General features: G+C 48.3%; 1 protein-coding gene across 2 annotated transcripts in view; it reads right to left on the reverse strand.

The window, feature by feature from the left end:
- Positions 1 to 1,513: 1,513 nt before the first annotated feature.
- MAP3K3 (mitogen-activated protein kinase kinase kinase 3) overlaps positions 1,514 to 13,217 on the reverse strand; it is a 45,888-nt gene continuing 34,184 nt past the window's right edge. For both annotated transcript variants that reach the window (XM_071577344.1, XM_071577343.1), the window contains exons 14-17: positions 11,559 to 11,690; positions 10,756 to 10,885; positions 9,021 to 9,198; positions 1,514 to 5,751 (exon numbers count right to left, since the gene is read on the reverse strand). In XM_071577344.1, coding sequence (XP_071433445.1) covers positions 5,523 to 5,751; positions 9,021 to 9,198; positions 10,756 to 10,885; positions 11,559 to 11,690 — 669 coding nt within the window. In that variant the 3' untranslated portion in view covers positions 1,514 to 5,522. The remainder of the gene's footprint in view (positions 5,752 to 9,020; positions 9,199 to 10,755; positions 10,886 to 11,558; positions 11,691 to 13,217) is intronic.

Genomic DNA, 13,217 nt, shown 5'->3' on the forward strand with positions numbered 1-13,217 from the left:
CTTATCTCTGATGCATTCCAGAGGTGCAATCACACAAATGACTGTCCAGCTTTCCCTGGAGGGATCAGAAGCAGCACTACAGAAACTCCAGCTTAAAATTCTCCACCTATGAGGTTTGGGCAACACAGATTGAAAAAAAAAAGCCCAAAACACTTTCCCCCTAATATTGAGCTAAAATCCATCTGATTTCGTGTTTAGAGCAGAGCCCTCCTTTCCAAATTCCCTCCAGCAAACCTCGGGATAACACACAGAGAAACTCTCACATCTGGCACTGCCACTAAAGAAACCAACAAAGCAACAACCAACTTTTGTGTCCCACACCCCACAAGCTCCTTCTGTGCTTCCACCAAGCACGAGGCCTCCATCCCCAACCTGCCTCTTACCTCAGGGAAGGACATTTTCCAGAGCACAGGAATTCCAGCCAACAGGTTCATGTAATAAAAGCTGTTTGGGGAAAAAAATCAAACCCAGTAAGAATCCATATAAACCCACTCTGGATAGGACACAGCACCAGGCACAGACCAGGACTGTGCAGCATTCCCTGGATTTAATGCAACCCCCTCCCCAGCAATATTAAATCCAGAAGTCACTGCTCCTGCTTCAGGCTTTGCCACCCCAACACAAGGAGCCCCAGCAGTGCAGCACAGCCAAGCCCTGCAGAGATTTTAAATTTTATTTGCTTCAGAAGTGGCTTTAGAGAGGAAACACACCTTAAGCCCTTCCCTTGGGCCACACAATGCACAAATTACCAGAAATAAAAAGGCAATGGAAGGGGTTTGCTGCATTTCTTTTGTGCTTTAGTCAGTGTTGTGGGGCTGATTGTTTCTATCTTCAGATATTTCCTTCCCCCAGTCCCTGCTCAACCACCCACAGGTGGGATTCTTGGAGTGTGCTGTGCCTGTGGGTCCTATCCAGTTCAGGACAATCTGTGGGAAGATTCCAGTCAGGAATGCACACTCTGGATTTCTGGAAAGCAGAATTACTATGGAGCTGCTTCCTTTTGAGAGGGGCGAGCAGGAGAGGAGTCCAGGAGAAAACAGACCCTCAGACAAGGCTAAGATGGAACTCTCATGTTCAAAAGGCAAATACCACCACAGAACACCCTGAGTGGAAACGAGGAAGGAAGGAAGAATCTCCTCAAGTGAAGGTAACAAAGAATTCCCAAGTTCCTCCTTCAGCAGAGGCAGCATTTGTGGGTTCTAACACACAAGGAGGATTCTCTTTATTTTATGATGTCCACATGAAGAGCCCACAGAGCAGCCCAGCCACTCTCCTGCCAGGTGGGATGGAGATGTCACCTTGCTCAGGGGCAGCCTGGGGAGGACACACACTCACCTGACCCAACCAGCAGCACCACAAACAGGACACTGCTCCATCTGTCCCAAGGGACAAATTCCAGAAAGGAAAAATTTCCTCCTTCATTTAAGGTCCTTGGTGGGAAGGAAAATTAATTAATGGTTTAATGACTTCCACAGAAGAGACAGTGGATTGCAACCACCACCACCACTTTCATATAAATGATAATTTTATTGTAAATAAACGATACATTGGCCTGGCTTTGCACTGCAAGCCCCCGGTCGGAATATAGAGACTACTGGGTCAAGGTCTTCTGCACAATCCAGGTTAAAGCTGCTTCTCCCTGCTCTGCACCATTTCTGGTGAGAGGAAAAGCCTTTTCTTCACCTCTGAACTGCCCCTGGCACAGCTGCCTTTGCTAACTGGGGAATTCAGAGCTGCTCAGTGAGGTCTGCTCCGAAACAAGGCTGGGTTTAAACAGCTGAAGCTCCAACATCATTAAACACAGAGGATTTGTGGGTTTTTCCTGAAAATTAAAGCCTGACTGAATCCCAGTGCAAGGGCAGGTGCCAAGGTGACAGATCATACCTCTCCATGCAGCTCCAGGTGAGCCCCAGTCCCCGGGGCCTCACTCAGCCCTGCTCTGCCCACCCAAAAACACATTTACAACAGGACTGTTGGTGGTTATGGAGGTTTCCCAAGTTATCCCAGCTCTGGGCACTTGGAAATAAGAAGTATCACCTGAGCAGGTACCAATTTCCCTCTTGGGCAATTTGTGTTGGTAATTAATGGCAATGGGGACTGTTTGGAGCATTAAAACCTTCAGAATGTTTCTGCAAAAATAAAATAAATCCAAATTGCTGCAACCTCCTGCCATCAGAACGGGCACAGATCAGGTTTTCTGGAGAGCTGGCAAATAACCTGGAATGCACAGAATCGTCACACCAAGCCCAAAATGCCACTGCTTTGTTTCCTAACAAGCTCAGGGCCAACCAAACCCCTCAAGGTCCTCTCTGATGGGAATCTCACACGTTTTTCTGCCCACTTTCAGCTGTTTCAGGACACTGGGACTGGTAAATACTCTGTCAAACAGAACACTCTCCATTTCTGCAGCACTGTCCACCAGGGATCCCAATCCTCAGTATTCCCCATCTATCCCTCCCTGGAAGGAACAGCAGGAAACTCAAGTGACATTTGGACTGGGCACAATAGCTTATTGTCAGCCTGGCACTCCCCCTCCACTCTCCCCTAAACGAGTTGATTCCCACTTTTTCCCAATTCTGCCAGCACGAGGAGGCCACGTGTAATTCAGCTTTGAGGTATAATCACATTTATGTCCCCTTGAACCCCTTTTGCTGCCAGGGCTGTGGGATCAGTGTCAGCCCCAAGTTACTCACTGGACTCAGGAATCCAAATCTTCCTTTTCCACAGGGCTGTGAGGAAACAAAGAAGCATTTTGGCTTGGCTCTACTCGTTATAAACCATCAGCAAATTCTCTGCAAAACCAGCTGCTTTTTTTTCCTTTTAAACTTCATAAAGGCGTCAGATTTATTTCCCTCCTCCTCCCCCCCCGTAACAGTCGATATATATAAAAATCACCAAATATGATCTTTTACCATATAAATAAAAAAAAAAGTATGAGGCATCACCGTTTACATGATGTAAAAAGAGCTAAAAAAGAGCGATATAAACTACATTCATAAAAGTGCATCTCCAAACAGAAGGTAATGCTTTGGCTGGTTCCTGTGCCCAGCGGGCGCCGGGCTGGGCACACAGGCCAGGCTGGCACCCCGTGTTCTCTGCCACTGTACAGCTATTGAATTCCATGGCTACAGGCTGGAATACAGGTGGGTACACAGAGTAGGCACATCTCAGCACAGGGAAGGGCCGGGGCTGAGCCCGTCAGTGCTCTCTGCTCTGCTCTGGAACAGCCTCCCGGGATGTGGATGAGGTAAAAGCCACCACAGGTCCTGAGGATTGAGCTGCTTGAAATGCTGAGTGTGACACCATTTCCTCATGCCCTGTTCTCTCCCAGAGCACAATGTGTGGGGTAACAAGGGAAGACCACGGGAGAAGGTCTCAACCTGGTGAGGACAAGACAAGGAGAGAGAGAACCCCCCTCTGGCTCCCGGTGGCTGCAGGGGAAGGGTGGGCAGCAAAGAGCCCAATCTTTGGTATGTTCAGGTGCTGGTTGCAAGGCCTGAGAGCAATGCTGGGCCCCTCAGGAGTGCTGAGTCCCCAGTCCTGTCCCCCAGACCCCAGGGATGGTCTCACTGCCCAGCCAAGGGGTGGCAAAGGCTCCCCAAAGGCAGCAGGTCCCTCAGTGCAGCAAAGTGCAGGCCACGTTCAGGCCAAGGCTCTCAGGGCAATCTGGAGTCAAATTCCAGGCTGGGAAAAGATCAATAGAAGTGCTCTCACTAGAATTAAATAAATTATGGACCAAGGGCTTTCAGGAAAGCTACCCCCTAAGTGCCTGCAACCAGTGCAGGAAGGGAAACCAACTCCAGCTTCCACTGGTCACCCACTGCTCTGGGTTTGGCACAGGAAAACTACTCCAGATTGGTAAATCCTTGCAGGGCTTTTGGTTGGTTGGGGTTTTTAGGATTCTTTTTTCTTTTTTAGTTCAACACAATATTTATCATGTGTTCATTAAAACTTGCCTTATCCTGCCATTAGCATTCACTTAAAAACTTCATTTTACTGCATTATGAAGCAATTTTCAAGTTTTTATGGGGGAGAAGAGTGGAGGTGTGTGGAGCCTTAATATGGGTTCCAATACAAGTGCAGAACACCTTTAGTGTTGCCTTATAAAGCAATATATTAGCTAATTAACATTTGCTTTTCTTAGTTTCATTTCTCAGAGATAACTTATAATTACTGCATGAAGTCCCAGCACTTAAAAACTGCTGGTCTTTTAGGAGTGAAACAAGGACTGTTGGTGCCCAAACCAGCACAGGGGATGAGGCCATCAGGGACTCAATTCTCAGACTTGTGGTACCTTCCAAAAGCAAAACCACTTGGGTAGATTTGCTGGTACCCGTGTGGGAGTTTAATATTAGTTATTTGCTACCATTTCAGATGTTCTCTCTGCTTAACTCCTACAAAATCTTATTTAAATTGGCCATTTTATGGAACTCTTTAAGTGACCACTTGCACACCTGTAAAACAAACCACACTGAAGGGCTGAGCTCGATTTCAACTTCCTGTGCACAAGAAAAATTGAGTGTCCAGCTAATTCTGGCCCTGAAAAACTCCATTTTCCATTAGTCAGGTACTCAAAGAAATGCTGAAGTAAATTCCTGGGCACCAGATGGACTATCTTTGGTTTAAGAAAGGTAAGAAGTTACCAGCCAAGAAGATGGATGCAGCAGGAAGCTGTTGTGCAGAATTCCCTTCCAGAGGGGATTTGTTTGGACCCAGCAGCCCCAGAGAGAGAAGCAGGAGCACAGATTTGTTGGCTACAAGGACACAAACTGACACTGCCTTAATGCTGGGACACATCAAGGCTTGGAAACGGAGCTCTGCATTTTCCAATGTCAGTGGGAGAGCCCTTCCCTCAGGCCCTGGAGTGATTGCATTCTGCTGAAACTTAGTTCTGATTATCCTGACATTTAGCTAGAAAGACCTCCCTCACCCCCACCCCAAACCCCATGGGTTCATTATAAAATAACACTATTCACATACTTCTGAATCAATATTTTCTCAACACCTTCAGATGCTGAATACTTAAGAAGAAAAATATATCATACTATAGCGAGCGCATGCTCAGTGACACATGGCTTTTGGCTGGATCCAGGGGCTGGAGATGCCTCTGGAGCCCCTGGCTGGAAACCTGGGACCCACATGGACACAGCAGGTCTGGAGGCTGTTGCATGTTTCTGTTCTGCAGAGTGGAGCTCTCCCAGTTCCCACCTGGGTTCAGATTTCTTCATGTTCCCCCAGTGAGACGCTTGTTGGACTCTCCTGGGCCTGCAGAAAACGTGCTGCCAGCTGTGAGGTCACATCAGGGAACTCAGGGCAAAAATCCAGCTGTTGGCAGGATGAAGTCCAGCAAACTAAGGAATCAGGCACGAGAGCAGCCCCCAAGTTCCTTGGCATAACTCCCCCCAAGGACTAGGCCAGCTGAGTTGGCGTGTTGAAGATGCAGCACCACAACGGGCAGTCGCAACGAGACCAGGCGGGGCACGGGAAGCCCAGCGGGAGCTGCTGTGAGCAAGGGAGGTAATTCAGTACTGGAGCTGTGCAAACTGGTGTCTGAGCAGCTCTTCAGCAGAGGGTCTGTGCCTGGCTTCCACAAAGATCTGCTTTAGGAAGTCCCGGCAGTGTTCCGATATGTGGGAGGGCAGCTGCGGGTTGGTGGGCTGGGTGGCGATTTTGAAGATGGCTGCCATGGCCTCGTACTCTGCCCAGGGCGGCTTCTCCGTCAGCATTTCCACCACGGTGCAGCCCAGGCTCCTGGGAAAGCAGGCAGGGAAAACACAGGTGAGGGTGGAGTCAGGGATGCACAGTGTGCAGGGAGGGCTCCCCAGCAGCCAGCAGGAAGGGGCAGCTCTGACAGGGCTCTGAGGTGGGTCTGTGCCCAGCACACCCCGTGGGTGCTCCAGCCAGAGCTGCCAGCACAGCAGGGAAGGGCTGAGCCAGGGGGCTGGTCCCACTGTGGCTCTGGGATATGCCATCTGTCCTGCTCCCCTTTGCTCAAATTCTCCTCCCAGGAAACTCCCTGAAGGGAAGTTCTGGCCAGGTGGGGGTTGGTCTCTTCTCCCAGGCACTCAGCAATAGGACAAGGGGGCACGATGGGCTCAAGCTCTGCCAGGGGAAATTGAAGTTGGAGATGAGAAAGAAATTCTTTGCAGAGAGAGTGCTCAGGGATTGGAATGGGCTGCCCAGAGAGGGGGTGGATTCCCCATCCCTGGAGGGTTTTCAGCTGAGCTTGGCCGTGGCACTGAGTGCCATGATCTGGTAAAGGGACTGGAGTTGGACCAAGGGTTGGACTCGATGATCTCAGAGGTCTTTTCCAACCCAATCCATTCTGTGATTTGTGTTAACGGGGTCAAGAGGTGCATGTGAGGTGTCCCTGAAGGCACAATCCAACCTCAGCTCTTCAGGTGCTGCTGCCACTACTGTGACTCAAAGGCACTTAGAGAACCACAGGGTGGTTTGGGTTGGAAGGGACCTCAAAGCCCACCCAGTGCCACCCCCTGCCATGGGCAAGGACACCTTCCACTAGATGATGTTGCTCAGGTGCTCAGCTGGCTGAGCTGCAAGGTAGAAAACAGACTTTTTAACCAAGGTCCAGTGACTCAGAGCTTGTTGGCCCCACAAAGCCATTTCAGCAAAATCCCTTTTCAGTCACAGCCTTGGAATGCCCACGTGGGATAAAAACCCCAACCTAATAATACCTCCACTTCACAAAAACACCCAGCATCAGTCAAAAAATAATTAAAGTCATAACAGCTCCAAAGTGGGAAGGCAGTAAGTTATATCCCAGTGGGACAGATGCATCATTACCTCAAGGAAAAATTCCTTGTATAGTTAATGGGGCTCTGCAGGCTCCTCCAAGGCAAGGACGTGATTCTGGGGACAGGGCTGAGCCACCTTGCCCAGGCAAACGTGACACCAGTACCTTCCCAGGGAAGATGGTTCTGCAGCACTGCAGTGATTGGGTTTTATTCCAAAAGGATTAATTGCTTCCTCCAGGCCATGGATTAAGCAAAAGCAGTTAGGGAACTTTTAATATCCAGTCCTGTGTTTTTATCACATCTTTCCAGTAAAAAGGCAAAAATGCCTCCTCCTCTACCTTTAAACTAAGCCCTCTTTTGAGGTGAAAACCAAGGAAAAGACATTTTCAGAGACAGACTTGCATCAACTGCCAAGGCAAGGAAGGAAAGGAATTAAATCCAGTGAATATGCAAGAACTGATTTCTCGACACGGTTTAGAATCCAACGTGAAAATTTTATACTCTTTTCCAGCCATTTCAGACTTACTAGAGGAGAGTACAGAAAATGCAAACCATGTGTGCTCAAGTGCTGGGGGTTTGCTCAAAAGCAAGCAGGGATATATTATTGTTTAGACTGATTTATACCGTTTAAGCAGATCCGGTTTCTTTAAGATATTCAGCAAACAGCAGGAATGTTTTTCATGTCAAGTCACTCCAGCAATAACAAATAGCTCACATATTCTGCTATTTAGGAAGGAGAAAATTGGAGAGGGGCCTGCAGCAGTGGCACAGAGCCAGGTGGATGGATCTGTTACGTTTTGGAGCCTCTTGGCCATACCCATCCACCCTGGGACCAACTGCACTGGAAAATTCTGACCCCCCTAAATAATGGTGGGGATTGTAGGAACTGGAGCCCAGCCAGCAGCAGGGACTCTTTGATGGGAATGGACCAATGTCAGCACCAAGAGGAAATCCACAACTGCATCAACTCAGGGGGAAGGGCACGTGCTCTGTTCTCTCCCCAAGCATCCCAGCTGGGGGAGTCTGCAGAGCTTAACTCTTTGCATACAGGACATTTCAGCCACTTCCACTCACTGCCTGTACAGGGAACAGGCTTTGCTTTAATGGGGTGGCACAAACAGACCTTTTGTCACTGCCTTTCACTTTAGTTTTATAATCTCACCTCTTCAAGGCCTCCAAACCCAATATTTTGGCACAGGACCATCTTGCTCTTTCGATAGAGGCTGTTTCTTGGCTGTGCCAATAATAGCACAGCTACAGTTTCCATTCATGCAGATCATCTCTGATCTGACTTGGATCTTTTGCATTATTCCAGGTTTGGACATCTTTCCTTTTAAGCTCAAGTTCTATTTATTTCCAGTGTGTTTTAAGCATAACTCATTTTATAACTAAATGAGTGGGCTCTCCCTAAATAACCTTCAGTTGCTCTTTTAAGGGATATCAAGGAATGTCCTATGTTGGTGGGGACCCACAAGGATCATTAACCCAAACCCCTGGAACTGCACATGACACCCCAAAAATCCCAACTGAGAGTATAAGGAGGATGACAACGTTGCACCAGTCAGAAAGCAAAAAATCAGCTACCAGTTCAAGGGAGGAATAAGTGGAAACTGTTCCTGAAAAACTAGAAGTGTTCCTGAAAAGCTGAAGAGTGCTGGGTGCTGACACTGTAGGCACAGCCTGCAGCAGGTCAGATGAGTGAATTCACCTCTGACTTCTGACCCAGACATGGGATATGGGGATGACAGAGCGTGTTTCATGTGGCCCCAGGAAAGCTGTGAAGTGATCATAGAATGGATTGGGTTGGAAAAGACCTCCCAGATCACCAAGTCCAACCCTTGATCCAACCCCACTGTGATCACCAGCCCAGGGCACAGAGTGCCCTGGGCTGGTGATCACAGTGGGGTTGGATCAAGACATGGTGGATTCTCACTCAGTGCCACATCCACAGAATCACAGAATGGATTGGGTTGGAAAAGACCTCTGAGATCATCAAGTCTAACCCTTGGTCCAACTCCAGTCCCTTTACCAGATCATGGCACTCAGTGCCACGGCCAAGCTCAGTTGAAAACCCTCCAGGGATGGGGAATCCACCCCCTCTCTGGGCAGTCTATTCCAATCCCTGAGCACTCTCTCTGCAAAGAATTTCTTTCTGATTTCAAACCTAAACTTCCCCTGGCAGAGCTTGAGCCCATCGTGCCCCCTTGTCCTGTTGCTGAGTGCCTGGAATGGCAATGATGTGTGGGCACAGAGGTGGAGCCTCACCAAACGTCTGCCTTCCTGCCGTAGCCTTCTCCGCTGATCACCTCGGGGCTCATCCAGTACGGGGTGCCCGTCACGGAGCGGATGCCGGTCCCCGACATGCAGATGGTCTGCAGCCTCTTGCTGGCCCCAAAGTCCCCCAGCTTCACGTTCCCAGCAGAGTCCCGCAGGATATTGGCCCCTGCACAGAAACAAAGCCCCAAGACAGCTGTTTCCACGGGATCCAACTGTTGGACCCGCGGCTGTAGAGCTGAGATCCAACCCCAAACACCCCTGCTCATGGTGTGGCTCTTCCCCACGGAGCCTCAGGTGACCTGCTGAACATCATTGCTGTAATTCAGGCTGTACACAAGCCAACTGCTAATGGCTGTAAGTGGGAAAAACTTCAGGGAAAAACGCAAGGAAGTGAAGGGGGGGAGGGAAATGAAAGCTGAGTCAGCACCAGCATTGTTACAGTGCCTGTAAACAGCTCAGCCAGCCTTGCAGGGCCCCCAGGCCACAGGCTGAGAGAGAGCAGAGCTGTGGAGAGAAGGATTTTATTGGGATGCTGCTCTGGTGAGTGCTAGCATTGCTTTCTGGTCAGCTGGGTAACAGATGTAGCCAATTAAACCACTTTGAACTCCAACAATAAACAAGTCAATCTTCACTTTACTTGGTCAGAGGTCCTGAACATGAAGCACCAGGGGAAAAAGCAAACTTTAGAGCTTAGCTTGTGTGTGGACACAAACTGAGGCTCAGACACCAAAACCAACTCTTCCTCCAAAGCTGCAATGAGATGAAGAACCCTGTGCCTATGTGAAATCTTTCTGCTCTCAAAACAAATGCACTTGTGCTGGGGGAGTTTTATCCCTTCACTTCCCTGGCTGAATCCAGAATGCCAAGTTGGTCCATCCATCCCTGAAGGGAAGGTAACAGTCTGGTTTAGGTGGGTGCAAACCAGTAAATAACCCACCAGGCAGGAAATAATTTGGCAAAGAGCCCCAGGTAAGCAGCACACAAGGTGATAGTCAAGAACCAGCAGCTCGTTTCCCTTTGCCAGCTTAGAGGGGATGCCATAAAGATTTCCAGGCAGGAACAAGGGGGTGGTTTTCCTGCAGCCACCAACCCTCCTGGTCTCTCTGAGGCACAGAAAAATGTGCGTGGTGTCTGCCATATCTGCTGAATTAACTCCTAAGGAGACTGGCTGGCTCCACGGGGTTATACTGGGAAGATTAAGGACTAATCAGAGGCTCTGTGTGGAGGATTGGAGGTTTCTCACACAGAGGAGGCAGGACAGTCACAAGAGCCCGAGGTCAGCAGGAATGTTAAGAGCAGGCATGGAGCTCTTATGGCAACTGGAGTGCCAACCACCTGAGAAACAGCACTGTGGCCAGGCAGGGAAGAAATCAGAAAATCAGAAGAAAATCCACAGTGGAAATGAGCACATCTTAAGGATCAGTGAAAGTCAGGTGGCAACTCAGCCACATTTTGCTGGAGTGTGAGAAAGATGAGGAGGGTTCCTAAGAACTAGAGGCTTCCAGACTTCCTTACTATAACCATCTTCTCTCAGGTCCTGTAGAGAATTCCCTTACCCAGTTCCCTTACCCTGCCCAGAACACGACCTTCCCTAAGCCCCGCATGTGGATATAAGACCAAAATGGGCTCAGTGAGCAAAGCAACATCCAGAAGCCCCATCCAAGATACTGAATTCCTAACACTTGGTCTCATGTGGTACATACAAATCAGCAGCTGATCTCACCCTTTATGTCCCTGTGCACAATCATGTTGCTGTGAAGGTACGAGACTCCCTCGAGGATCTGCCGAGTGTATTTCCGGGTGACGTTTTCCGTGAGAGCTCCGTAGGCCTTCAGCTGGTCTTTCACTGAGCCCTGCACCAACAGCAAACACAAAACACTGGCAAAGAAATGACAAAGCACAAATCCTGCAGTCTCCATTCAATCCCCACGAGCCAATGACTGTGTCATGCACCCAAACAGCCCAGCAGTGAGTTCTGGCCTCTCCTGAAGCCTTTCCATGAGGCTCTCTGAGCATCTTGCCCTAAGAAGCCCTTTTTAAGAACAGCAAGGACAGGCAAAAATAGCTTAAGGAGGTTCTGTCTCTTTTTCCATGCTGGTTGTGAAGACAAGCAATAAAATAGTTCAGCAGACTGACCCAGGTCAAAAGTCTCCCTTTCTGCAGGGTCAGTTTTAGCCTCATTTGCTGTACCATGACTGGGTAATTCAGTTATTATGATTTACAAGTTGGCCCAAGCCCTCTGAAGTACTTTGGTAGAACAAATTTAGACCGAAGGAAAGAACTGTCTTTGGTGACTAATAAAGAGAATATATTTCATCTACAAGACACTTGGGGTAAAAAAAACACCCAAAGAGGTTACTTGGGCATAAATAAAATGAAAGTAGGGACATTATAACCCAGGATGAGAAGGGGCAGGGTGTGAGGTGGATGACACAGTCAGGGGGATCACAGCAACCAATAAACCAACCACCAAAGCCCCCCACCTCTCTTTGTGATCCATGACTGTGCTGTTGTGCCAGCTCTTACCCCTGGCATGTACTCCATGAAGATGGTCAAGGTCTTCTCTGCCCGATCCCTTAAGCAGCCGTAATATTGGACAATACGCTCGTGCTGGAGATTCTTCAGCAGCTGAATTTCACACTCCAAGGCACTCACTTCCTGTGGATGTTGAAGGAGAAAATCAGCTTGCAGCCCCAGGAAATATTCCATCCTAATAAATTTGTCATGTCACAGGCAGGATGAAATTGCTACTGCACTGAAAAGTCTAATCCATGGCACTGGAAAAGGCAAACACTACGAGTGCTTCACATTAATTCTGAGTGTAGAATCACCAGTAAGTATTGGTGTGGAAGCTTTCACAGAACAAAGGCAGTACCACATGTGGATTTAGCACCAGAAAACTTTGTTTCTTGCCTTGATTCTCTCAGGGTGGCTGAAAGAATTTTTCACTGACAACGCAGGTATAACCTCACTTCTCACACTAAGCTGAGGGCAGGGAGTGTTAATTATTAAATAGCTCTGACTACAGTTACAGAACTGCCAGGAAACTCCCTGTAGGAACTTCAGCTCTTTGGAGAGCAAAACGACAGGTGCTCAGAAGCTCCTAAACTGCCACCCAGTTCTGGTCTGATTCACACTGATGATTTACTGGAATCAACCTTAGGAAAGGCTTCCTCTCTTATTTACTTCAAGGAATCTGCAGCTCTGTTCATGGAACTGATTCTTTGCTTTGCTCTTGCCACAGACAACAGGGTATCACAGCACAAAGGCAAAGAGGCTCTCCAGCAATTTCAGAAAATCACAGATGTTTGTTCCCCAGGAAAAGTGTCAAGTTCTTGCTGAATCCAGGGAATGAACAGGAGGAATATCAAAGGTACCAAAGCGTGAGGATTTATGGAAACAATGGTTTCCCCTAAATTAGTCCTACTTAACTCTCTCCAGCCCTGCCACTGGAGGTTGTGAGGTTCAGCTCTCACTCTGGGAGAGGATGCAGCTCCCCAGAGCAAGGACTTGGATGTTGTAGGGACACATGGAACCAGAGGAAGCTGCTTGATCAGGCCAAGTGATAGTTTAAGGTTTGGAGTTTCAGTGCCTTCAAAATGTATTCCAGCCTATTCCTCCCTGGCTCACAGTTACTGAGTTACAGCACAGACATGGTAGAACTTAGAACTTCCAAATTTAGGACTTATCTTGGCACCAGTATCCCATATAAAATCAGAATAATTAATCCTTCATGGATCAGTTATTCCAGCTCAAAGTGGATTTGTTCGATATTGGGAAACTGGTACATTGTTGAAACACAAGCAAAGAACCCAACAGCCATTCCAGCTGCACCCACTGAGCAGGGAGTTGGGTGCTATCCCACCATTTCAAGGTGCTCCTTCTCATCTCCACTGTTTCTGTCTTGTCACATCTCTTCATTAATTTACACACCACAGCTCAATTTGTTGTAAGGACAGGGAGAATTCATAAGTGAAAACTGGTGATTAACACACTCAATACAGGGGGTACCATATAAACCCAGGGGTGGGTTTTGCAAGTCCAAGCAGCTCTTTTTTGTTCAAAAAAGCAAAAAACTCCTACTCTTCCTGGGTTTAGTTTCATTCACATCCATGTCTAACCAGGAACACAGGGCAGTCTAGTATTCCTCAAGTAACCTGGCAACAAACCAAAAAGCTGAGAAGG

This window comes from Pithys albifrons, chromosome 25 (assembly GCF_047495875.1).
Source record: "Pithys albifrons albifrons isolate INPA30051 chromosome 25, PitAlb_v1, whole genome shotgun sequence".
NCBI lineage: Eukaryota > Metazoa > Chordata > Aves > Passeriformes > Thamnophilidae > Pithys > Pithys albifrons.